The sequence below is a fragment of the Hyaena hyaena genome, unplaced genomic scaffold (assembly GCF_003009895.1).
Source record: "Hyaena hyaena isolate Hyena2069 unplaced genomic scaffold, ASM300989v1 scaffold_1181, whole genome shotgun sequence".
In the NCBI taxonomy this organism is placed as follows: Eukaryota; Metazoa; Chordata; class Mammalia; order Carnivora; family Hyaenidae; genus Hyaena; species Hyaena hyaena.
Window position 1 is genome coordinate 107,675 of NW_024081813.1, and position 27,704 is coordinate 135,378.

At 35.7% G+C, this 27,704-nt stretch overlaps 1 protein-coding gene across 5 annotated transcripts in view; it reads right to left on the reverse strand.

Annotated features, from left to right (window-relative positions):
- ATRX (ATRX chromatin remodeler) overlaps positions 1-27,704 on the reverse strand; it is a 326,901-nt gene that overhangs the window by 61,077 nt on the left and 238,120 nt on the right. For all 5 annotated transcript variants that reach the window (XM_039222723.1, XM_039222722.1, XM_039222721.1 and 2 more), the window contains 5 exons: positions 25,029-25,159; positions 24,432-24,520; positions 24,132-24,304; positions 14,980-15,133; positions 9,576-9,682 (listed from right to left, as the gene is read on the reverse strand). In XM_039222723.1, coding sequence (XP_039078654.1) covers positions 9,576-9,682; positions 14,980-15,133; positions 24,132-24,304; positions 24,432-24,520; positions 25,029-25,159 — 654 coding nt within the window. The remainder of the gene's footprint in view (positions 1-9,575; positions 9,683-14,979; positions 15,134-24,131; positions 24,305-24,431; positions 24,521-25,028; positions 25,160-27,704) is intronic.

The window sequence follows — 27,704 nt, forward strand, 5'->3', positions numbered from 1 at the left end:
CTTGTTTCCTAGAAAAAGTGGTAAAAAATAATTTTTTTAAATGGTGGTGATGGTTGCATGGTAATATGGGTATACTTACTTAATACCATAGAACAGTATACCTAAAAATGGTCAAATGGTAAAATTCTTTCCCCTTCCTATCTCTCTCCTCCCAATTTGGTTTTCCTTTTTTCTATTAATTGACTGAGTAGGGAAATAGGCTTAAGACAGACTAAGGAACTGTCTGAGATATCCTGAGGCAGAGAGATTAGAAGACTCCTTCCTAAATCAGAAAAATACTGTCCCTTCAATTTCCTGGGCATTTAGTTTTTTTGTACTTACTATCTATATTCACCACTAGACTATCAGCTCTTTCAGAAAGGGACTACAACTGTGTTTCCTAAGGTACTCATCAAGTATACATATATTTAATTTAATGTCCACTAATTTTATTTTTATATTTTTTTTATGTTTTTATTTATTTCTGAGAGACAGAGACAGCATGAGCAGGGGAGAGTCAAAGAGAGGGAGATACAGAATCCAAAGCAGACTCCAGGCTCTGAGCTATTTGTCAGCACAGAGGCCGATGCGGGGCTCAAATCCATGAGCCATGAGATCATGACCTGACTCGAAGTCGGATGCCCAACCAACTGAGCCACCCAGGCACCCCAATGTTTATTTATTCTTGAGAGAGACAGACAGAACATGAGCGGGAGAGGGGTAGAGAGAGAGGGAGACAGAATATGAAGCAGGCTCCAGGTTCTGTACAGAGCCTGATGCGGGGCTCAAACCCACAGACCATGAGATCATGACCTGAGCTGAAGTCAGACACCCAGCTGACTGGCCACTCAGGCACCCCTAATGTCCACTAAATTTAAATATAAATCTGTCTTACAGACAAAATAAATCGTTACGGAGTTTTAAGTTTCTTGTCCTGTATCTCTTACCAGTTTTAAAAAATTTGTATTTTTACCAAAACACAGATAAATCAGAAAGGTGTGATGCAAAACAAAACAAACTTCCTGTTTTACTCAATCTACACTAGCAGCTAGAGATATTACTTCTTAAATTGTGGTAGAAAAAACAGACACCATAAAATTTACCATCTTAAGCGTATAGTTCAGTAGTGTTAACATAGCTCCAGAACATTCTCATCTTGCAAAGTGAAACTCTATATAGATTAAACAACAACTCTCCATTCTCCCCTTCCCCACAGTAAGCAGCATTCTACTTTCTGTCTCTGTGAATCTGACTAGACATTGGAAGTAAGTGGAATTGCATAGTACTCATCTTTTATTGTGCTGGCTTATTTCATTTAATAACCTTAATGAACTCTGTCTTCAGGGTTCATCCATATTATATAGCATGTGAAAAGATTTCCTTCCTTTTTTTTTTTAATTTTTATTTATTTCTAGGAGAGAGAGAGAGAGAGAGAGACAGCGCGAGCAGGGGAGGGTCAGAGAGAGAGGGAGACAGAGACTCTGAAATAGGCTCCAGGCTCTGAGCTGGCAGTCAGCACAGAGCCCGACGCGGGGCTCGAACCCACAAACCGAGAGATCATGACCTAAGCGAAAGTCGGACGCTTAACCGACTAAGCCACCCAGGCGCCCCAAGATTTCCTTCCTTTTAAAAGCTGGAAATATTCCACTGTGTGCTTATACCACATTTTGTTTATCCATCCATCCACCAATATACACTTGGATTGTTACTACCTTCATTATTGTAAATAATGTGGCTACGAATATAGGTGTACAAACATCTCAAAGACCACACTTTCAATTATTTTGGGTATATGCTCAGAAGTGTTATTGTTGGATCATATGATAATTCTAGTTTTAATTTTTGGAGGAAATTTTATTTTCCACAATGGCTGTATTTTACATTCCCACCTATAGTGCACAAATGTTCCAAATTCTCCACATCATTACCAACCCATTATTTACGGATTTTCTTGATGTTAGCTCTTCTAATAGGTGTGAGGTTGTATCTCATTGTGGTTTTGATTTATGTTTCTCTAACAATTCATGATGCTGGGTATATCTTCATGTATTTATAGGTCATTTGTATATTATCTTTAGAGAAATGTCTATTTGAATCTTTTGCCCATTTTTTAATATAATTTATTGTCAAGTTGGCTAATAGTGTATACACTGTGCTCTTGGTTTTGGAGGTAGCCTCCCATGATTCACTGCTTATATGCAACACTCATTGCTCATCCCAACAAGTGCCCTCCTCAGTGCCCATCACCCATTTTCCCCCCTCCCCTACCCCCCCATCAGCCCTCAGTTTGTTCTCTGTATTTAAAAGTCTCTTATGGTTTGCCTCCTTCTCTGTTTGAAACTATTTTTTCCCCTTCCCTTCCCACATGGTCTTAAATTTCTCAAGTTCTACATATGCGTGAAAACGTATGGTATCTGTCCTTCTCGGACTGACTTGTTTCACTCAGCCTAATCCCCTCCAGTTCCATCTAAGTTGTTGCAAATGGCAGGATTTCATTCTTTCTCATAGCCAAGTAGTATTCCATTGTATACATAAACTACATCTTCTTTATCAATTCATCAGTTGATGGACACTTAGGCTCTTTCCATAATTTGGCTATTGCTGAAAATGCTGCCATAAACATCGGGGTTCATGTGCCCCTATGCATCAGCACTCCTGTATCCCTTGGATAAATCCCTAGTAGTGCTATTGCTGGGTCACAGGGTAGTTCTATTTTTAATTGTTTGAGGAACCTCCACACTGTTTTCCAGAGCAACTGCACCAGTTTGCATTCCCACCAACAATGCAAGAGGGTTCCCGTTTCTCCACATTCTTGCCAGCATCTGTAGTCTCTTGATTTGTTCATTTTACTCACTCTGACTGGTGTGAGGTGGTATCTCAGTGTGGTTTTGATTTGTATTTTCCAGTGATGTTGAGCATCTTTTCATGTGTCTGTTTCTTTTGCCATTTTTTGAATTAGGTTATCTGCTTATTGTTGAATTATAGTAGTTCTTTATGTATTCTGGATATTACCTCCTTATAAGATAGGTAAGTTGCAAATGTTTTCTCCTGTTCTGTAGGTTGCCTTTTCACTCTGACAAAATGTTAAATTTTATGTTATATATATTTTACAATAATGTTATTGATAAGATGATAAAAACTACCCACAAAAAAACCCAGGTCCAGATGGCTTCACTGATGAATTCTGGCAAACGTTTTAAAAAGAATTAATACCAATTCTTCCCAAACTTTCAAAAAACAGGAAAAGGAATACTTCCCAACTCATTAAATGAAGGCAGTATTACCTCATACCAAAACCAAATATTAAAAGAAAACAAAACTGAAAACTAGTATCTCTGTACAAATCCTCAATAAAAAACTAGTAAACAGAATCCAGCAACATATAAAGAGAATTATACACCATGTCCAAATGGGATTTATCCCAGGTATGCAAGGTTGGTTTACTATCTGACATTCAAAGTAAAGTACCATATCCAAAGAATGTAAAAAACCCATATGATAATCTCAATAGATGCAGAGAAATCATAGATAGTATCTAACACCATTCAGGATAGAAAAAAAAATTACAGAACTGGAAATAGAAGGGAACTTCCTCAGCTTGAGAAACAGCATCTATGAAAAAACTACAATGCTATAATAATGGTGAAAGATCAGTTACTTTCCTCCACAAGATTAAGAACAAAAAAAGGGTATCTGCTCTTGTACTCAACACTGTACTATAAGCTTGTAACCAGAGAAATTGGGCAAGAAAAAGAAATAGAAGTAATTCATATTAGAAAGAAAAAAATAAATTATCTCAATTTGCAAATGATACGATTCTGTATATGGGAAATCCTTTAACTATCCATTTAAAAACTATTAGGACTAATGTTGAATTAATATGCAAAACTCAATTTTTAGAAAACATCTGCAAGAAACAATCAAAAAATGTTAAGAACAAAATTCCATTTAAAATGTAAACCATCGGGGCGCCTGGGTGGCTTAGTCGGTTAAGCGTCCGACTTTCGCTTAGGTCATGATCTCGCGCGGTTTGTGGGTTCGAGCCCCGCGTCGGGCTCTGTGCTGACTCCAGCTCAGAGCCTGGAGCCTGTTTCAGAGTCTGTGACTCCCTCTCTCTCTGACCCTCCCCTGCTCACGCTGTCTCTCTCTCTCTCTCTCTCCTAGAAATAAATAAAACATTAAAAAAAATTTAAAAAATGTAAACCATCAAAAAGAATAAATTGGAATAAATTAACACACAACATGCAAAATGTATGTACTAAAAACTATAAAACACTGGTGAAAGAAAATTAAAGACTTAAGTAAATGCTAAACTATCCTATGTTCATAGATCAGAAGACTTAATATTGTTAAGATGGCAATGCTTCCTACAACGAAAGACAGATTCAATGTAATCCTTATCAGAATCCCAATCATAATCCCTATGCTGACTTCTCTGTAGAAATTTACAAGCTGATTTTAAAATTCTTATGGAATTGCCAGAGACCCAGATTAGCCAAAACAATCTCGAAGAGGAACACAGTAGGAGGATTCACTTTCAAAACTTACTTTCAAAGCAATGATAATTAAGACAGTGTGTTACTGGCATAAGGACTGATATACATTAGTGGAATAGAACTAAGAGTCAAGCAATAAGCCTATGTCTCTATGATCAACTGATTTTCAACAATGGTGCCAAGACCATTAAATACGGAAGGAATAGTCCTTTTTTTTTTTTTTAAATATTTTTATTTTTATTTCTAGGAGAGAGAGAGAGACAGCGTGAGCAGGGGAGGGTCAGGGAGAGGGAGACACAGACTCTGAAACAGGCTCCAGGCTCTGAGCTGGCAGTCAGCACAGAGCCCGACGCGGGGCTCGAACCCATGAACCGCGAGATCATGGCCTAAGCGAAAGTCGGACGCTTAACCGACTAAGCCACCCAGGCGCCCCAGGAATAGCCCTTTCAAGAAATAGTGCTAGGGTAACTGAATAGCCACAGGAAAAGACTGAAGTTGGACTTTAACTTTGCATCATATGTAGAAATCAACTCAAAATGGATCAAAAACCTAAATATAAGAGCTAAAGCTGTATAATTCTTTGAAGGAAACATAGTGGTACAATTTCATGAACATATCTGGCAATGTTTTAGATATAACACCAAAAGCACAAGTAACAAAAGAAAATACAGATCACCTGGACTTCATCAAAACGAAGAACTTCTGTCCATCAAAAAACACTATCAAGAAAGTGAGGGGCACCTGGGTGGTTCATTTGGTTAACATCTGGTTAAGTGTCTGACTTTAGCTCAGATCATGATCTTGCAGTTCATGGGTTTGAGCCCTGTTTCTGGCTCTGTGTTGACAGCTCAGAGCCTGGAGCCTGCTTCAGATTCTGTGTCTCCCTCTCTGCCTCTCTCCCCCTCTCTCTCAAAAAATGAATAAACACAAAAAATATTTTTTAAAAGAAAGTGAAAAGACAATCCACAGAATGAGAAAAAATATTTGTGATTCATGTACCTAATAAGAGCTTTGTATGCAGAAAATGTAAAACAAATCTCCCAAAACTTAACTCAATAACAAGACAAATAACCAAATTCATCAATGGGCAAAGGACCTTAATAAACATTTTTCCAAAGAAGATATACAGTCAATAAGAACATGAAAAGATGTTCAACATAATGAATCATTAGAGAAATACAAATCAAAATCACAATGAGATACGACTTCACAGACACTAGGATGGCTTTACAGGCTGGCCTCATTTTATTGTGATACTTCTCACATACTGTGTTTTTTCACAAACTGAAGTTCTGTGACAACTCTGTGTCGATTGGTCTATTGGTGCATTTGCTCACTCTGTGTCTCTGTGTCATGTTTTGGAAATTCTAACAATATTTCAAACTTCTTCATTATTATTATATTCATTATTGGTCTATTGGTACGTTTGCTCACTCTGTCTCTGTGTCACATTTTGGAAATTCTAACAATGTTTCAAACTTTTTCATCGTTATTATATTTGTTATGGTGATCTGTGATCAGTAAAATCTGATGTTACTATTGTAACTATTTTGAGGTGCAAGAGATTGCACCCACTGAAGACAGAGAACTTCACCAATATATGTTGTGTGTGTTCTGACTATTCTACCAACTGGCTGATCACCCACATCTCTCCCTTTCCTCGGGCCTATTTCCTGAGACCCAACAATAATGAAATTAGGCCAATTAATAACCCTACACTTGGCCTCTAGGTGTTCAAGTAAAAGGAAGAGTCACATGTTTCTTGCTTTAAGTCAAAAGCTAGAAATGATTAAGCTTAATGAGGAAGGCATGTTGACAGATGAGATGGGCCTAAAGCTAAGTCTCTTGTGACAGTTAATCAAGTTGTAAATGCAAAGGAAAAGTTCTTGAAAGAAGTTAAAAGTGCTACTCCAGTGAACACATGAATGATTAAAGAAGCAAAAACAGTCTCACTGCTGATGTAGAGAAAGTTTTAGTGGTCTGGATAGAAAATCAAACCAGTTATGACATCTCCTTAAGCTAAAGCCGAATCCAGAGCAAGGGCCTAACTCTCTCCAGTTCTATAAAGGCCAAGAGAGGTGAGGAAGCTGCAGAAGAAAAGTTTAAAGCAAGCAGAGGATGACTTGTGAGATGTAAAGAAAGTGGTCTCCATAACACAAAAGTGCAAGGTGAAGCAACAAGTACTGATGTAAAAGCTGTATCAAGTTATCCAGAAGATCTAGCTAAAATTATTAATAAAGGTGGCTATACTAAACAACATATTTTCAATGTAGGCAAAATAGCCTTCTATTACAAGATGATGTCATCTATGACTTTCATAGCTAGAGAGAAATCAATGCCTGGCTTCAACTCAAAGAACAGACTGACTCTCTTCTTAGGGGCTAATGCGGCTGTTAACTTTAAGGTGAAGCTAATACTCATTTACTATTCTGAAAATCCAGGGCCTCTGAAGAATTAAGCTAAATCCACACTACCTATGCACTAAAAAGGGGACAAATGGATGATGGCACATCTGTTCTTAACATGGTTTACTAAGTATTTTAAGCCCACTATATTTTTTCTTACTGCTTAGGAAAAAAAGGGCTTCTTTCAAATATTACTGCTCATTGACAATGCATCTCATTGCCCAAGAAGTCTTATGAAAATGAACACAAGATTAATGTTGTTTTCATGATCTGCTAACACACCCTCCATTCTTCAGCCCACAGATGAAGGAGTAATTTCAACATTTTAGTTTTATGATTTAAGAAATACATTTTGTAAGGCTGCAGCCTTAAAATAATTGAAAACCTTCTGGAAAGCATTCACCAGCTAGGTGCTATTACCAGCATTTGTGGGAGCACCTAGGTGGCTCAGTTCGTTAAGCATCAGACTCTTGATTTCAGTTAAGGTCATGATCTCACAGTTGATGGGTTCAGACCAGCATTAGGCTTTGCACTGATGGTGCAGAGCCTGCTTGAGATTCTCTCTCTCCCTCTCTCTCTGCCCCTCCCCTGCCTGCATGCACATGCTCGCTCTCTCTCTCTCTCTCAAAATAAAAAATAATTAAAAAGAACCTTTGTGAGTCATGGGAAGAGGTCAAAATATCGACATTTGGAAGAAGTTGAATCCAACCCTAATGGATGGCTCTTAGAGGTTCAAGATTTCAATGGAAGAGGTAACTTCAGATGTGGCCGAAATAGCAAGACAACTGGAATTAGAAGGCCTGATGGGCACCTGGGTGGTTCAGTCGGTTAAGCGCCCCACTCTTGGTTTCAGCTCAGGTCATGATCTCACCGTTTTAGTGGCTTCGAGCCCCACATGGGGCTCCATGCTGCCAGCGTGGAGCCTGCTTGGGATTTTCTGTCTCCCTCTCTCTCTACCCCTCCCCCACTCACACTGTCTCTCTCTCTCTCTCAAAATAAATAAATAAGCTTTAATTTATTTTTGGAAAAAAAAAAAGAAGTGAAGCCTGAAGATAGGTCTGAACTGCTGCAATGTGAAGATAAAACTTGAACAGATGAGGATCTCCCTCTTATAGATGAGAAAAGAAAGTGGTTTCTTGAGGTGGAATCTACTTCTGGTGAAGATGCTGTGAAGATCACTGCAATAACAACAAATGATTCAGAATGTTATATAAACTTATTTGATAAAGCAGCAGCAGTGTTTGAGAAGACTGACTCCAATTTTGAAAGACATTGTACTGTGCGTAAAATGTTATCAAACAGAATTGCATGCTACACAAATCGTTTGTGTAAAAAGTCAATCAATGCAGCAAACTTCACTGTTGTCTTATTTTAAGTAATTGCCACATCCACCTCAACCTTCAGCAACCACCACCCTGGTCAGTCAGCAGCTATTAATACAGAAGCCAAAACACTCCGTCAGCAAAAAATTACCACTCACTGAAAACTCAGATGATGTTTAGCACCTTTTAGCAATAAAGTATTTTTTAATTAAGGTAAGCATTTTTTAATTAAGGTACATACATTTTTTAAGATATAATGCTATTGGATACAACAGACTACAGTATAGTGTAAATGTAACTTTTATATGCACAGGGAAACAATAAAACTAATTTGACTCCCTTTATTCCAGTATTCACTTTATTGCAGTGGTCTGGAACCAAATCTGCAATATCCCCAAGGTATGCCCGTAATAAAGCAAAGCAAAGCAAAGCAAAGCAAAGCAAAGCAAAGCAAAGCAAAGCAAAGCAAAGCAAAGCAAAACGGAAGGTAAGTATTGGTGAAGATATGGAGAAACTGGAACCTTTATACACTGCTTGTGGAAATGTAAACTAGTACAGCCAGTAAGGAAAACAGTTTGGTGGTTCCCCAATAAGTTAAACATAAAATTATCACATGACCCATTAATTCCATTCCTAAGTATACACGCAAAAGAAGTGAAAACAGATGCTTAAACAAACACTTGCATACAAATATTTATCACTGCACTACTCACAATAGTCAAAAGGTGGAAACAACCCAGATATATTTAAATGAATAAATGGATAATCAAAATGTGGGTATTATCCATACAATGGAATATTAGGTCTTTATGACCTAAAGGAATAAAGTATTGACACATGCTACAACATGGAATAATCCTGAAACATACTATATGAAAGAAACCAGTCACAAAAAACCCACATATTATATGAATCCCTTTATATGAAAGTTTCAGAATAGGTTAATCTATAAAAACAGAAAAGTAGATTGATGAGTGACTGCTTAAAGTTTTAAGAGGTAGAAGGCATGGGTAGGAGGGTAATAGCTAAAGGGTACAGGGTTTCTTTGGTGGTGATTAAAACAGTTGAAAATTGTGACAGTTGCACAACTCCATGAATATACTAAAAACCACTAAACTGTCCACTTAAAATGGTTAATTGCAGGATATGTGAATTCTATCTCAATAAAGTTCTTTACAAAAACAAAAAAAACTTATGTCATGTTACAATTGCAACAATAAAGGCCATATTTATGTAGATAAGGACAAGAAGAATGCAGAAAAATGTATATATTAAAGTGGTATGTCTGGATAGTATTTTATTGTTAAAATGCTTATATAATATATTTAAACGAAGGTTTCAAAAATTATAATACAGAAAGGTTTGTAACTTACCTTTATAAATAAGAGGTTTATCTTTATCTTCTGTCTTTTCCCTACTAGCCAATTCAAGAAAATCTTCAATCAAGTCCAGAGATATGAGAGACTGACTAAAAACAAGGCTAAAAAAACGGATTAGTGTTCATGAATTAGAAGATTCACATAGTAAAGACATCCCTTCTTCCCAAATAGACCTACAAATTCAACGCAATTCTAATCAAAACTATAGTAGGATTTTGGAGTAATTAACAAGCTGATTCTAAAAGTTTATATGAGAATGCTGAGCACAGAGTACCCAAAACAACTTTGAAAAAGTTGGAGGCCTAACTCTACATGATTTCAACATTTACAAAGCTTAAGTAATCAGAACAATGTAGTGCTGATTAAGGGACAAGCACAACTCAATGGAACAGATAGAGTCCAGATACAGAGCCACACAGTATAGTTAGCTAAATGGTTTTCCACAAAGAGGCAAAGGCAATTCAGCGGAAAAAGGATAGTTTCTTCAACAATGGTCTTGGCAAAATTCACCAACCATGTACCAAAAAAAAAAAAAAAAAAAAGAATTTTGTCCTAAACTTCACTTTATACAAAAGTAATTCAAAATGCAGCGTAAATCTAAATTTAAAATGTTAAACTGTAGAATGTTTAAAAGACACAATGAAGAAAATTCTTGTAACTTGGGGTTAGACAAACAATTCTTAGACATAATACCAAAAGTATGATCTATGGGGAAAAACCTGATAACAGGATTTCATCAAAATTAAAAACTTTTACTGTATAAAAGACACTATTTAGAGAATATGAGAAAAAAGTCTTCTTATTAAAAGTATTTGAGTAATTTTAGACTTGTACACATTCTAAAACACTTTCTTATTCTATTTCAATAATGTCTGCAGATTCCTGATTCTCCATCCCAATACTATTCTAACTCCTGATTTTAGCCATAAAAATGGTTTGTTCACATAAAGTCTTATGTGGTATTAAATTATAATAAATAATTTCTATATAATTACAATATACTGATTCAACACTTCTACACAACACCTGGTGCTCATTACAAGTGCACTCTTTAATCTCCATTACCTGTTGAACCTGAAACTACCGTTACATGTTAACTAACTGGGACTTAAATAAAAAGCTTATATACACACACACATTTGTGTTTTTATACATATATTATATATACATATACATGTGTGTGTGTGTGTGTATATATATATATATATAAAAGAAAAGCAGGGTGTATATATATATATATATATATACATATATATATATATATACACATATATATATAAAAGAAAAGCAGGGGGAGAAGAAGGTAAAAGTGTAACTGGTCCCTCAGTCTTTGCACTAAGTCACCAACCTTCAAGGGCTCTGAGAAACAGTTTGAAAATCACTACTCTCATCTATTCCATTAGTGAGAAGTGGACATAATTATACACACAAAATGAAAAAAAATCTAGAAAGAAAATGAAGAAGGGCTCATTCTCTCCCTTATATATGCAAACAAAGTAGGTTAGTATATAAGGAACTAGACATCTGTCCAAGCATACTGTTTGGTTTTAACTGATTCTGAAAGCTGTACTTTAAGAGAAAGATGCTTTTATGACTCCAGAATAAACTTCAGCACTCAATGCTGGATATCTTCAGATTTAGTAGAACTAAAAAGAACAACTCAAGTTATGAAATAGCTGTTGTAGTTAACAACATATGCATTGGTTATTGTATGACTTCCTAAACTCTGCACTATGGAAGTCTAATGTCTCCCAGTTGGTACTCCTAGACTACTGGTAAAGAAATGAATTTATTCCCAGTACTAAGTATAAACAACCAACAGCCTTGATCCCTCAGTAGATTGATTATCTTTACCAGAATCAAAAACTTTATTGAATCACTTCTTTCTGAGCTACACATTAAGTTTCTGGCAGGTACTATAACAAGGAACCTTAAATTCTTAGAAATACTAATTACTTATTTAATTGGAATTAATTTGAAATTTGGGCTACTATGCTGGAAAAAGTTTGACTTGAGTCAGCATTAAGGCTGGTTCTGGGAACCAACTGAGCTCAGAAAAATCTCACCATGAAAAAGGTGGTGTCCTTAGGATTAAGTGTCTACATACTACTGGTTATCTCTGTTAACTTTTTCTAATTGCAGATAACATGAAAAACTACTGCCCTGATTGGTAATAACTTTCATACTTGTATAAACCCCCTTGGCTTTATCTATTTTATTAATGACTCCTATGAAAATATAAAATCAATACAAATCAAATTCATACATATGTAAAAAAAATCTGTAAATTAAAATTTAATCAAAATTTAATATTTAAATGACAGAAAACAAGTCAGAAGGGCTGGGCTGAACCAAGTAGTGTCCTGGAATTAGCTAGAACTAGCTTGCAACAGGAAAGTGTATTGTTAGCATTTCTTCCCACCACTGACATCATGATGGTACCTTAAAATTGATCATGGGAGTATTTGACTATGAAAATCAGCAAATGTTACAAATTAGGGCTTTTCTTTCTTGCTTTTTTGCCATCCCTGTTGTTATTTTTTTGGAAGAGTCAGTTGTTAAACATTTATCAACACACCATTGGTTAAAATCACTAAAATTCATTTATGTTTTGCCCTATGAAATAATCAAGTTTAGGGGAGCCTGGGTGGCTCAGTAGGTTAAGCCTCAGACTTCGGCTCAGGTCATGATCTCACAGCTTGTGGGTTCAAGACTCGCATCAGGCTCTGTGCTGCCAGCTAGCTCAGAGCCTGGAGCATGCTTCCGATTCTGTGTCTCCCTCTCTCTCTCTGACCCTCCCCTGCTCACGCTGCCTCTCTCTCCCTCTCTCAGAAATAAATAAAACATTTAAAAAATATTTAGAAAAAAGAAATAAAGTTTACACTTGGGTCAAAAGATCATCTGCACAAATAAAGAATACAAAAATTCGATTTGACAACAGTTCTTTAAAAAATAAGTAAGAGTCTCAGTTGAACATAAATTAAATATGAACCAACAATGTTATTTAGATGTTGGAAAACCTCTCTATTGGACCCCATGGATGAAGTTTAGGGTCCAGAATAAACAAGAATCTGCTTTACTATAACTCTGTGTTAATAAAAACTCAGTTGAAGTATTTTGTTTGCTGTGACCATAATTTGAAATGGGTGCTAAAATAACTGAAGTATGTTTAAGACCTATGAAATCAGGCCATACCAAGGATAAATCAATGAACTGAGAAAAATGTCACTGAAAGTGACAAGAGAGGTGGACCCATTATTTGAAGAGGAGACAATTGAGACAGCAGTACTGATGTCTGCAACCTACATTGAAAGGCATCAGGAAAATAAGATGGATAAATAAACAGGTATGTAATAAAGAAAGTACAATAAAATATAGTATAGACAGGTATATGGATATTCACTGCAAAATTCTTTCTGTTTTTATGCTTGAAAATTTCCATAAGGAAATGTTGGACAAATAAATAGTGGTAATAAGTTATGGAAATGAATAATTTTATAGTCTTAGCACTGATAATGTCTATCAGTTGGGTTTATAAGTTAAAAAAAAACACTGTAAGAGTGTAAAAGAAGCGAAAGATACATTCAATTTTAAACCACAAGGAAAAGTTATAGGGATAAAGTAGAAACTAAAGATAAGATACAATTTCTAAAAATCTGAAGTATTAAACTATAGGTAGCCTGAAATGGCAAATGTTCTACCATAAGAGAGGCTACGAGAACATCATGACGAACATGGCAGAAGAGATTTTTGCACTGACTAGGAAATTGAAAGACCACTAAAATCCCTTCCATTTCTTAAAATTCTTGTATAGTACCCAAATAAAAACTAATTTTAAACTACAGAAGTTGCTAGCAAAAAAAAACAAAAAAACAAAAAAAAACCCCAAAAACAAAGCATGTCATAGAAATCATTTCTCCTGACTTCTTAGGAACTCTGAATTCAAATATCCACTTTCTGCTTCCATCTCCTATGGTTATCTAATAGGCCTTTCAAACTTAACATAGCCAGAAAAGAATTCTTTACTATGTCTAATAAACTTAGTTCTTCCCTATTCTTCTCCATTTTAGTTAGTAATACCAGAATCACCAGCCTCTTAGTCTGGAAGCCTAGGAATCTTCTTTGACTACTCTCTCATTCTTATTGCCATGAATTTAATGTACTAAATTCTATTATTTCTATTCCAAAACATATCTTTTTACCTCCAACACTATCACTCCATTCATCACATATCTGAACCACTTGTTCCTGTGTAAATAAAGTGGCAATATACAACAAAAATAAATTTTAGTGAGTACTTACTAAATGCAAGGCATAGTAGTTAATAAAAATAATAAAAGTCTGTGTCTTCAAACAACTCACTATTCAGTGAAAAGGCATACAAGTGTATTAGAATGTATTAAATTAGAGGTATATTAAAAGATGGCATAGAAATATTAATTGTGGATCTACCACTTTCCACGAAAGTTGAAGAAACTAGGTTTGAAACTTTTTAACATAAAAGGTTTATTTTAGCCTTATGTTAAACTGTTATTTAAAAAATCACAGGCACATTTAAAAAATATTTTATGATCAGATGTTGGGACCTTATAACAACCTAAACAGTAAGTCTGGTTCAAAACATTAAAAGTATGTTTTCTGAATAGCACTTTGAAGGATGAGAGTGGAGGGTAGGGATGCAAGGAAGGGAATGGGGACACAAATGCTAGAAGTAAAAACAAGCGGGAACAAAAAGGAGAAATGATGGAGAAGAGCCAAAGAAGTGAAATACAATCTGAGAGGTATCCACTAGATTTGGAGATTAAAAGGTTATTTATTACTTTTAGGGGGAAAAAATCTCAATAAACTGACATGGTAGAAATCATACTATATAGATTGAAAGATAATTTTATTTTAATTTTTTTAATGTTTTATTTATTTCTGAGAGAGAGACAGCATGAGCAGTGGAGGGTCAGAGAGACAGGGAGATACAGAATCTGAAACAGGCTCCAGGCTCTGAGCTAGCTGTCAGCACAGAGCCCGACACGGGGCTCAAACCCACAAACCATGAGATCATGACCTGAGCCGAAGTCAGATGCTCAAACGACTGAGCCACCCAGGTGCCCCGAAAAATAATTTTAAAGACGGTGAAATACAGATATCCATCAGAAGCTTGGCTCAAAGAAGTAAGTGTAAGGTACAATAGCCAGAGGGGGAAAACAGCACTGAAGAAGTAACCAGAATATGTACTCAGAACTGGTAGCTTAGAAGGAAGATAACTGTCTATCACTACACTAACCAAAGAAATTACATCCTTAGAAAGGAAGAAAACAAAACAGATTTATTCAAATAAACTGTTTAAACAATAGAATGATTATAAAAAAGTTTCATTTATAGAATAAAAATAGAAGAAACTTACACTTTATCCCCAATTTCCTCTGCCATTCGAAGAATTTCAAAGAGAAGTACCATTTTTCCAGAATGTTCTAAAACCTCAGCATCAGCATCTGTAACAAAATCTTTGTACCAGTCTGGAGCTGGACTGCTTGGATTAGAAGAAGAAGTAGCTTTACCTAAATAAAATAAATGAAACATAAATAAGTAGGCAAATAAGGAAAGAAAACTGGAAGATCCTGAGAGAAGGATTAAGAAAGAGACTAAGAGAAACAGAGAAGAGAGAGAGGGAGGGAGGGGAGGGAAGAGGAGAAGGGAAGGGGATGAGAGAAATGAGGGGGAGGGAAGGCACCTCTAGCAAAAAAGAGAAAAAAAGACCACCCGGGAAAGAGAGAGTTATACTGTGAAAAAAAGACACGAGGTGGGGGAGTGGAGTAGAGGGGACAAACCCACCCTAGGAGAGGAAGAGAGAGACAGGGAGTCAGACACACATATATGGATGCAAAGGAAGGAAAACACTGAGGGGGGAAGGCACACCGAGTGAGAGAGTAAGCAAGAGAAAGACCCTGAAAAAGTATAACTATGAGCAACAGTGTCTGGGAGCAGGGGACTCAGAAAAACAGAGACCCTAAGAGGCAAAGCCCCCAGGGCACTGAGAGAGTTTAACTCCCAACACATATTCCAAAAGACAGAGACTAAGAGAGAAAAAGACCTAGAGAACCAAAGACAGACAGAGAGAGGTGAGGAGGAGAGGAGGGAGGTAAGAGAAACAGGCTGACTCAGAGATCAAGAGAGAAAAGATCTTAGGGGCAGGAAACATTTCTCTTTCCTACCAGAATTCTGGAAAACAAATAAGGATTGATCCCGGAAAGATCATATCATTTTATATCATTTTGTTCTTATTTTCCCAGCAAACTTTGACTATAAAAGATTTAAGTAAGAAAAAAATAATACATAATAATCTATTAATATATAAACATAAACAGTTCAATTCAAAACAAGAAATATAAAGGTTTACCTGGTTTTTGTTTTGTTCAACTGCTTTTTAATGCAAAGCATTTTAAATTTTTACATATTTTGTAAATATTTTGTTATATACAAAATATTTTACACATTCACAAAAATATATAGAGTATAATGAACAGCAGTGTTCCTATATCCCATCTTCATAAATTTTACCACTTGTTAATTAAATCTGCTTCTGATGCAGTTGACGCCTAATATGTGACCATACCTAATCGTGTTCTCTTCTTTCCCTCCCTTCTTTCTGAGAGGTTTCTAAAATCCTAAATTCAAACAGTCTCTAGATTTAGAGGGTATTAAGCTACGTGAGTGAAATAAGGCAGACTGATAAGGGAAAACACCATATGATTCCAACCATAAGTGGAATCTTGAAAAATGAATAAACAAACAAAAAGCAGAATCAGATTTATAAATAGAAAACAGGGTTGTCAGAGGGGAGGGGGAAGGGCAGACAGGCAAAATGGGTGAAGGGGAGAGGGAGATCCAGGCCTCCATTTATGTAATGAGTAAGTCATGGGAATCTAAAAACAAAACAAAACAAATGAATGAACGAACAAAAAGCAGTATCAGACCTATAAATACAGAAAACAAACTAAGTCATGGGAATAAAAGGCACTGCATAAGGAATACAGTTAATGATATTATAATAGCAATGAAACAGGACAGATGGTAGCCGCATTTGTGGAGAATATAGCATAATACATAAACTTGTCAAATCACTGAGTTGTACACCTGAAACTAATGAAATATTGTGTCAACTATATTTTTTTAAAAAAGTAAAATAATATATATGTCAAAATAAAATCCTCAATTCTGTATTTACTATTTTTGTGTATGTTTTTTTAATTTTCACTATACATGTATCCCTAAATTGTATATTAATCTTTGTTTTTAAACTATATGTAATCAGTACATACTAGATGTATCTTTCTATGACTTACTTTTTCAGTAAATGTGCTTTTCATTTTTCACTCAAAGTGAGTCTTACTTAATCACTCTAACTATGTAGAATCCCACTGCCCAAATATACCATAATTTTTAGCTCTCCTCATATACATTATGGTATCTCCTCATTAGTTCCTCTCATGGACATATAGATTATTTCTAATTTTTGGCTACTGTCAAATGAACACTCAATGTTGTTATATTTTTTTTAGAATATTTATCTCACAAGTTTTAAATTTTATGGCATAAACTTATACTTGTGATTTTAAAAATGATCACTAAACAGAATTATAGTCATTATCAAATACTTCTATTATCTGAGGCCTTTCAGAATCTAATTATGCTGTTCATTTTGTGTGTTAACTTTTGCCAGGCTTGCTGCTAACTTACTTCGTTGCTAACTTTTCCTGAAGTTAATAGTTTCCTCGGGTATTCTATAATTTTTATTGTCATTTCACTTTCATTGTATCAGTAATATGTGAGAATCAGTTTATCAGTAATATGTAGAGATCATACATCTTCATACTTATTCGGCATCTGTTTCTGAATTACTTTTGAGGCATTTCAGCTTGAGATTTTTAGACTAAGTAATATACATTGTAATCATAATCTACATAAGGGAAAGCCCATGATTATGAATCCAAAGAAACTATTTTTCTCAACCCAGAGCCCAGGGTGAAACAGATAAGCTTCTTTGTCATCTACTTGGACTGATGGGCACATTTTTTTCTTCTATCCTATTCTTCAATGGACTATATATACCCTTTAGAGATTCAGCTTTAATCTGGGTTCAAAGAACTCACCACCTCATAGAGGGCTCAAGGCCTTGTATCCTATTACTGAGTAGTTGAAAGCCAAAGCTACTAGTCTCCAGACTAGCATATCCCTAGGGCTTCCACAGCATACCTTGAATTGTTTAAATTATCAGTTCCTTTTTTGTGTCTGGGTCCTGGTGATTTCCATTATTTAAAGAGAGCTCATTAAGTATTGATATTCAAACCACAATGAACTGCCTAAACATGTCACATATTTCTAAGAATCCATACCTTTCCTTGAAGGTCTTGTTATTTTCTTCCCTTCTTTGCAAGGCAATCTTCTATTTATGCTTCACTATTCAAGAGTCAACTTAAAATTTCATCTTAGAAAAGCCTCCTCTGCAAGGCTGGCCCTGGGCACTTGAATGGTAAACAACTCTCTGTACTAACATAAAACTTTCCCTGATGAGAATGGCTCACTGTGCCTAGACTGGCTTATTCTCAACATGTATTTTCTTTCTGAGAGACTGAAATTTGGTATGAACCAGGCAGAGAGTGTTTAACACATATATAAAAAAACTTAGGCACTTGCTATCTACTGAGCTTCTTGGGTAGATGACATTTCACATGTTATCATAACTTATTTCTGGAGAAATGGGTACATCCTGGGTGACTCCACTGGGAGAAGACTCTTGGAAGGTTATGTCTGGTTTCCTCTAGACTCTGCTCCATGTGCCTTTTCCCTTTGCTGATTTTGCTTTGTACCCTTTGGTTATAATAAATAATAGACATGAATATGACTATATGCTGAGTCCTGTGAATCACTGAACCTGAGGGTGGTCTTGGGGGCCACTGACAAATAGCTTATCAAGGCAAATGTTAACTAAACTCCATTCTACAATTAGTCAACTGGCCAACTAACAAATGCTTTTAGGGAATTCTGCAGTTCCACAGATCACACATAACTTCAGCAATAGTTACCCACTAAAGGTAATTTATCTAAGGTGAAAAAGGCAATTTATCTAAGGTGAAAATGTTAGCAATAAAAAAATGCCAGCAGAAAGTTAGTAAAAATGTGGTAGGTAGGTAACTCTTGGATAGATGAGAATTTCTGAGCAAATACAAAAGATTCCATTCTAATTTTGATCCTATTGGATATAATCACAATACTTTATAGTAATGTCTAAAAAAAATAAAAACTGGTCTAGAAATATAAGTGAATATCGTAAGTAATTAAAACTTACAAACAGGTATTTCATGTTGAATATTCTTATTTAATCATCCACATGGATTAACTTTACTTCTGTTATAACCTTGTCTTTATATACATGACAAGAAACAGTAAGTTAATTAATCAAAGCCACTCCTTAATATCCACTATGGATATCACAAAACACAAGGTAAAGGCACAAAAGAAATACCAATAAATAAATAGCAATAACTCTATCACTAATTTCTTGAAGCACATTTTTCTAAATATATATGTAACTACCATATTTGCAGCAAGATACACAGATTTATAAAAAGCATATCTTTAAAGTATTATGTATCTATATAGTACTAGTAGTAAAATGCTAAGCTCCATGAGTGAATTTTGTTCACTGATATAACTCAAGCTTCTATAGCAGTGCTTGGCACCATAGAAAGCACTCAAATAAATATTTGTCGAATGAATAAATGTGGTATATTAGTGCTAATTTGATGGTCCAATATCAAGTACAAAGATTCCGTCAGAGAAATTTATATCCATATAATAAATAACAAATATTTTAAAGTGTAAATGCTCAATACAGCTTACTCTAAAAACAGCGAAATAATAATGAATTGAATACTTTGAAGTAGTTTACATAGTCATTTCCTCATTAAAAAAAAATACTGTCCTAATAAAATACTAAAAAACAGAAATAGGGATACTGTAAGGTTAACTTAAAAGACTTATTCAAGATACTGCTTCTGAAAACATTCAGAAAGCTACTGTAAAAAGAAACAGCAACTCTTTGAAAGTAAAAATAAAATATTCAGTGAAAATCATAGCTCAATTATAAACCATCTATTTATTTTACATTTCAAGTTCTAAATACAACATTTTGACCCTTTAATTCTTCCTATTTAGGTTTTCTTACATTTCCTATAAGAAAGTAATTATATAGATTTTAAAACTTTTTAAGATGATTTATTTATTTTGAGAAAGAGAGAAGGCGAGCAAGCACGAGTAGGATAGGCAGAGAGAGAGGAGAGGGAATTCCAAGCAGGCTCCGTGCTGTCAGCATAGAGCCCGACAAGGGGCTTGAACTCACAAACCCTGAGATCATGACCTGAACTGAGATCAAGAGTAGGAGGCTTATCAACTGAGCCACCCAGGTGCCCTGAAAGTAATTTTTTAAAACCTACACAGTACCTATTATATATGTCTATATACTATGATCTACTCAGCCTTATTTGGAGTAATCTAGATCTAAATTACAAAAATAGGGTTTTTTTTTTTTTAGATAAAGAGAAAAAGCATGAGTGGGGGAGGGGCAGGGAAAGAGGGAGGGAGAGAATCCCAAGCAGGCTCTGCACTGTCAGCACAGAGTCTGATGTGGGACTTGAACTCATGATCCGTGAAATCATGACCTGAGCCTAAACCAAGAGTCAGATGCTTAACCGAGATACCCAGGTGCCCCAAAATAGACTTTTATCATCAATTTGTTCTGGAAAATATTTCTAATAAACTATACATGTACACAGCTGAAGAAAATATAAGATACATCTACAGATGAAATGACTTCCATTTGACTGCACACACCTAAAATGAAAACATTAGACAAGCAGTCAAAATTTGTCATATGGAACTCACAGCCTTCCCTATCTGCTTTTAAGGTCACGAAATACAGCCAGCCACCTACTCTCTGCCTCAATTCCTTTCAACCATTTTTATATGATGATATATATGGAAAACAATACTACTTACATAGCAACCGGGAGAAAATGGAAGAGGTTGCTCATTTCTAGAGGTGACCCAGCTACCTCAGGTACCCCCTTCTAAGTGATGAAGGGGTCAATACTTCAGCATACTTTTATTTAACCCCTTTATAGCACAGGATGAGCATACTAGTTAGTCTATTCTCCCTTTTCTCCTACCATAGTTACAAAAAAAATTTCAATGAGAATATTTTAAGTAAATCATTCTTAGGAACAGAAAAATTTTAAGCTATTTATTTACAATTAAGAGATGACTGAGGAGAAATTTAAATGAAAAAGAGCATCTTAATAAATTCAATTGCAACTATTTCTTTACTATTCTTAGAAAAATATTCTTTAAATCTAATTGGAAGATGAACACTGAAAATAAACTGCCTTCATGGGACAACAGCAGAGAAGAATAAGGAGGAAAATTTAGTAATTTAATTTTACTATTCTCCTGATTTGTAGGAGAAGTATGCAAGGGTCTGGTTAGGCTAAAATCTATTCCAAAGAGGTACCGAAGACTTATATGTTTTATATATTTTTTTCTTAGGCTTTTACTTTAATTCCAGTTAGTTAACATACAGTATAATATTCATTTCAGGTGTAGAATATAGTGATTCACCATTTTAATACAACACCCATGCTCATAACAAGTGCCCTCCTTAATCCCCATCACCTATTTAATCCATTCCCCCACTCACCTCCCGATGGTAACCATCATTCTCAGAATGACTTATTTCGCTTAGCATAGTACACTCTAGTTATACCCATGTCATTTCAAATGGCAAGATTTCATACTTTCTTGTGGTTGAGTGATATCCCATGTGTATATATACACACACACACACACACAAACACACACTATCTCTTATCCATTTATCTGCTAATGGACACTTGGGCTACTTCCATAATTTGGCTATTTTACATAATGCTTCTATATACGTAGGGGTGTTATGTACCCCAGTGAACTACTTATTTTGTATTTGTTGGGTAAATACTGAGTAGTGCAACTATTGGATCTTAGAGTAGTTCCACTTTTAACATTCTGAGGAATCTCCACACTGTTTTCCAGAATGACTGCATCAGTTTGCCTTCTCAACCAACAGTGCACAAGGATTCCTTTTTCTCCACATCCTCACCAGCACCTGTTGTTTCATATGCTGCTGATTTTAGCCATTCTGACAGTTATGAGGTGATATCTCATTGCAGTTATGATTTGCATCTCCTTGGTGGTAAGTGATAATGAGCATCTTTTCAGGTGTCCATTGATCATCTGTATATGCTCTTTGGAAAAATGCCTGTTCATGTCTGCTGCCCATTTTTTAATTGGATTATTTAAAATCAAGTCAGATGCTGAACCAACTGAGCCACCCAGGTGTCCCATTAACTGTTTTATATATTTGCGTGTCTCAATTTGGGGGCATAAATATTTATAATTGTTAGATCTTCTTGTTGGATAGACCCCTGTATTACGGTACAATGCCTTTTTCATCTCATTACAGTTCTGGGTTAAAACCTAGTTTGTTTGCTTACATTCATGGCTACTCTGGCTTTCTTTTGACGTCCACTTGCAAGATAAATGTTTCTCCATCCTCACTTTCAATCTACAGGTGTCTTTAGGTCTAAAATAAGTCTCCTGTAAGCAGCATGAAAATGGGTCTTGGTTTTTTATCCATTCTGACACTTTAGGTCTTTTGATTGGAGCACTTAGTCCATTTACATTCTAATTATTGACAAATATGAATTTAGTATCATTTTATTATTTGTTGTCAATGTTTCTGAAGATTTTCTGTGTTCCTTTCTATTCTTCATCGATTTTGGTCTTTCTTTCCCAAAGTGTCCCCTTCACATTTCTTGCAGGGCTAGTTTAGTGGTCATGAACACCTTTAGTTTTTGTTTGTCTGGGAAACTCTTCATTTCGCTCCTATTCTCAATGACAGTCTTAATGGATACAGTATTCTTGGCTACAGATTTCTCCAAGTCAACACTTTGAATATATCATGCCCTTCTCTTCTGGGTTGCCAAGTTTTTGTTGAGAAATTTCCTGCTAGCCTTATGGATTTCTCCTTGTAAGTTAAAAACTTCTTTTGTTTTGCTGTTTTTAAGATTTTTTTATCACTATATTTTGAAAATTTAATATATCTTGGTGTTGGCTTGCTTTTCTTGATTTTGAAGGGAGTTCTCTGTCCCTCCTGGATCTGGATTTCTGTTTCCTTCCCCACATTAAGGAAGCTTTTAGCTTTTATTTCTTCAAATACATTTTCTGCCCCCTATTCTCTTGAAGAGTTAAGTGTTTATTAAGGAATCACCAAATTAGTTCAGCTGCAGCCCAAAACCTAGCCACGCTTGTTTGAACTCAGGGTCATTTACCTAGGTGGCACCTATCTGTCTTCTCTTCAAAGTCAAATGCTTTGCTACATGACTCTCAAATGACAAATATTTAGAGCTATTTACACTGTTCTGTCTTTAGATATTTGCTATTTCAAATATTCAAATATTCAGATATTTAGTCCCAGCTTTGGAGTTCCTAGACACCCAATCAGGCAACACTAGGATATATGGAGCCTTAACAGTAACCCTTCAAATCTAGATATAGGTCAAAACAACTTCAGCCAACAGAAAATTCAAAGATTTTCAGTAGTGGGGCACTTGTGTAACTCAGTTGGTTAAGCATCTGACTACGCTCAGGTCATGATCTTGCAGCTTATGAATTTGAGCCCCCACCCCCACCCCCTCGGTCAAGCTCTGTGCTTACAGCTCAGAGCCTGGAGCTTGATTTGGATTCTGTCTCCCTCTCTCTCTGCCCCTCCCCTACTCGTGCTCTGTCTCCCCCTCCCCCCCCAAAATAAATAAACACTAAATAAATAAACTTCAAAGATGTTCAGATGTGTGTACACTCATCCACAAGAGTAAAAGAGAAAGAGAAAGCAAAAGAGGTGATAAGCTGTACATGATACAGGGAAAACTTAAAGTATACAAAATTATAGATTATGACGAATTATAAAGGAAAAAGCCTAAACCATGAACACTAGTTTCACTGTATAAAGTTAATTACAATTGTACTTGATTATATGCAATGTTTCTAGTTATTTATATGTAGGTAAGTGAAAATACCATGATGGTTCTGAAATTACATGTGTCTAGGTCTGAGTCTGACTTGTACAAATTATTTATAAAAATAAAGATTATGAACAGCATTGCAAGTCTACTCAAGAATTAACTTAGCTAATGCATGGAGTGAAAACAATATAGAATTTAGTTTATATACATGTATATAAACACTAGTTTTTCTTTCTTTCCTCTTATATAGCACAATGGCTTGCTTATAATTAAACATTCACCAGATACTTGTTATTATGTTACCTGATTATTTTAAATGCTTACCAGTTGAGGAAAGATATTCCTTTGAGCAAAACAGTAGGGATAAATTAATAACTGAAAAAAAAACATGGCCATATTTTCTCTATCAATGTTCCATGATAAAGGCAATATTCATTACACTCACTTTCTTCCAGCTTTAACGAAACTGAGGGATTGCTTCCTGTTTCATCCACATTTCCTTCACCACCTCCTCGCGATCTTGAATTCCAGACTTTAATCACTTCAACATCATTGTCACTGCCACTTCCACTTGAGCTACTATCTTTTTTCCCCTTTTTGCCCTTTGTTTTCTTCTTTCTAAAAAAGGAATAAATTTAAACTGTTAGGATAGCATAGCAAAGACACAAATACCAATTATGAGAGGACAATCAGCAATTAGGGATTTTAAATGAGTCAACACAGGACACAAAAGTATTCAATTTACTTTGTATAATCATCGGAGCTTAAACTCATGGAAGTTTCATCGGAATCTGAAGCTATAAATTCATCCATACTGTCTTCATCAAAGTATCCCTAGAGAAAAAAAATGATGAATGTTTTAATAGTTTATTTCAACTTGTACTGGAAATTATGATATTTATTTTATCTAAGCATAAGTTAATTGTCTAGGGATAAGAACGGAGAAACTATCATAGATTAGAAAAATAAAAGAGACATGATAGATATGATTACTAAATGCAATATGAGGTCTTGGACTGAATCATGGAAAAGAAAAAGGACATAAATACAAAACTGATAAAATCCATTTAAAATCTGTTGTTTAGTTAATAGTATAGACTCAATGTTAATTTCTTAATTTTGATCATTTTAACATGGTTATGCAAGATGTTAAGAATAACATTTAATACTCCTTCCATAATCATAACACATTCTAAAATAAAATTAACTAGAAATAAAATAAGTTGAAATACTGTACCACAAAGAAAATGAAAATTCAAATATATAGTAAGTTTATATAGATCAACATTTTTCTTAAAGTTATTATGCTTCCAACAGACACCTTTAAGGTTACCTGATTTACCTTATTTTCTTTGCTAATGTAGTCCAACTGCAAACACCAAGGATGAGTCCAGATTCTACTTAACATCTGAAAATCCTGGAAAAGTTTTGCACCTGCCTTTCCTCTTCCACCTTCACTGTTATTACCTACACCTGATCAATAAAGAAAGTAGTTAATGTTAGCATCAGCCATCAGACACCAAAAGGAAATCAAAGGCATCAGAATTGGCAAAGAGGAAGTCAAACTTTCACTCATTGCAGATGACATGATACTCTACATCGAAAACCCGACAGACTCCACCAGAAGCCTACTAGAACTGATCCAAGAATTCAGCCAAGTTGCAGGGTACAAAATCAACGTACAGAAATCGGTTGCATTTTTATACACCAATGATGAAGCAACAGAAAGAGAAATCAAGAAAACTGATCCCATTCACAATTGCACAAAAAACCATAAAATACCTCGGAATAAACCTAACCAAGGATACAAGAGATCTGTATGATGAAAACTATCGAAAACTGATGAAGGAAATTGAAGAAGACACAAAGAAATGGAAAAACATTCCATCCTCATGGATAGGAAGAATAAATATAGTTAAGATGTCATTACTACCTAAAGCACTCTACACATTCAATGCAATTCCAATCAAAATGGCACCAGCATACTTCTCAAAACTAGAACAAACTATCCAAAAATTTGTATGGAACCACAAAAGACCCCGAATAGCCAAAGTAATACTGAAAAATAAAACCAAAACGGGAGGTATCACCATCCCAGACTTTAGCCTCTACTACAAAGCTGTAATCATCAAGACAGTATGGTATTGGCACAAAAACAGACACATAGACCAACGGAACAGAATTGAGAACTCAGAAGTGGACCCAAAAGTATACAGCCAACTGATCTTTGACAAAGCAAGAAAGAATATCCAATGGAAAAAAGACAGCCTTTTTAACAGATGGTGTTGGGAGAAATGGACAGCAACATGCAGAAGAATGAAACTAGATCATTTTCTCACACCATGCACAAAAATCAACTCAAAATGGATAAAGGACCTGAATGTGAGACAGGAAACTATCAACACCCTAGAGGAGAAAGCAGGAAACAACCTCCTTGACCTCCACCGCAGCAACTTCTTGCTTGACCCATCCCCAAAAGCAAGGGAATCAAGAGCAAAAATAAACTGTTGGGACCTCATCAAGATGAAAAGCTTCTGCACAGCAAAGGAAACAACCCAGAAAATTAATAGGCAACCAACGGAATGGGAAAAGATAGTTGCAAATGACATATCAGATAAAGGGTTAATATCCAGAATCTATAAGGAACTCACCAAACTACACGCCCGAAAAACAAACAACCCAGTGAAGAAATGGGCAGAAGACAGGAACAGACACTTCTCCAAAGAGGACATCCAGATGGCCAACAGACACATGAAACGATGCTCAGCATCCCTCCTCATGAGGGAAATACACATCAAAACCACACTGAGATACCACCTCACGCCAGTCAGAGTGGCTAAAATGAGCCAATCAGAGAACTCTAGATGCTGGCGAGGATGTGGAGAAACGGGCACCCTCCTACACTGTTGGTGGGAATGTAAACTGGTACAGCCCCTCTGGAAAACAGTGTGGAGGTTCCTCAGGAAACTAACAGTAGAACTCCCCTATGACCCAGCAATAGCACTGCTAGGAATTTACCCAAGGGATACAGAAATGCTGAGGCATAGGAGCACGTGTACCCCAATGTTCATAGCAGCACTCTCCACAATAGCCAAGACATGGAAAGAGCCTAAGTGTCAATCAACAGATGAATGGATCAAGAAGACGTGGTTTATCTATACCATGGAATACTACATGGCAATGAGAAAGAATGAAATCTGGCCATGTGTAGCCACATGGATGGACCTTGAGGGTGTTATGCTGAGCGAAATAAGTCAGGCAGAGAAGGACAAATACCATATGTTTGCACGTATAGGAGAATTAGGAGGAACTTGACGGAGGAACAAGGGGGAGAAGAAGGGCGGAAATGGTGGGGGAAAGGGAGAGAGGCAAACCATGAGAGACTCTTGAATGCTGACAAAAACTGAGGACGGATGGATGTGGGGGGGAGGGGGGGATGGGCATGGAGGAGGACACTTGTGGGGATGAGCACTGAGTGTTATGTGGAAACTAATTTGACAATAAACTATTTGTAAAAAAAAAAAAAAGTAGTTAATGTTAAGACCTAAGAATTCTCTATGTTAGGACAGGTAGTTAAGGATGGGTTAAAGAGGTGATGGGGATTAAGAAGGGTACTTGTCATGATGAGCACAGGGTGACATATGGTAGTATTAAATCATTACATGTACATTACATTGTACATGTACCCTGAATCATTACATTGTACATTGGAATTTAAATAAAAACTTAAAAAGAACTCGTTTTAGATAAAGCCTCTCTGTATCCAATCTTTTACCAATTCTTTCCAAATATTCTTACAGAAAAATGTACTCCTAAAAATTATGTTTTTCATATTGAAAACATTAGATTTCTTCTGCCCAGAGTAATTTCAACAATATCACATTTTTTCTATGAAAGTGAAATGAAAGTGAAATGAATGCACATTTCATTAATATAACAAAATTAACAAGGGAGTAAGACGCAAAACCAAGCTGACTAAAAGGGGAAAAAGGCATTTAAGCAATAACATATTTTTCTG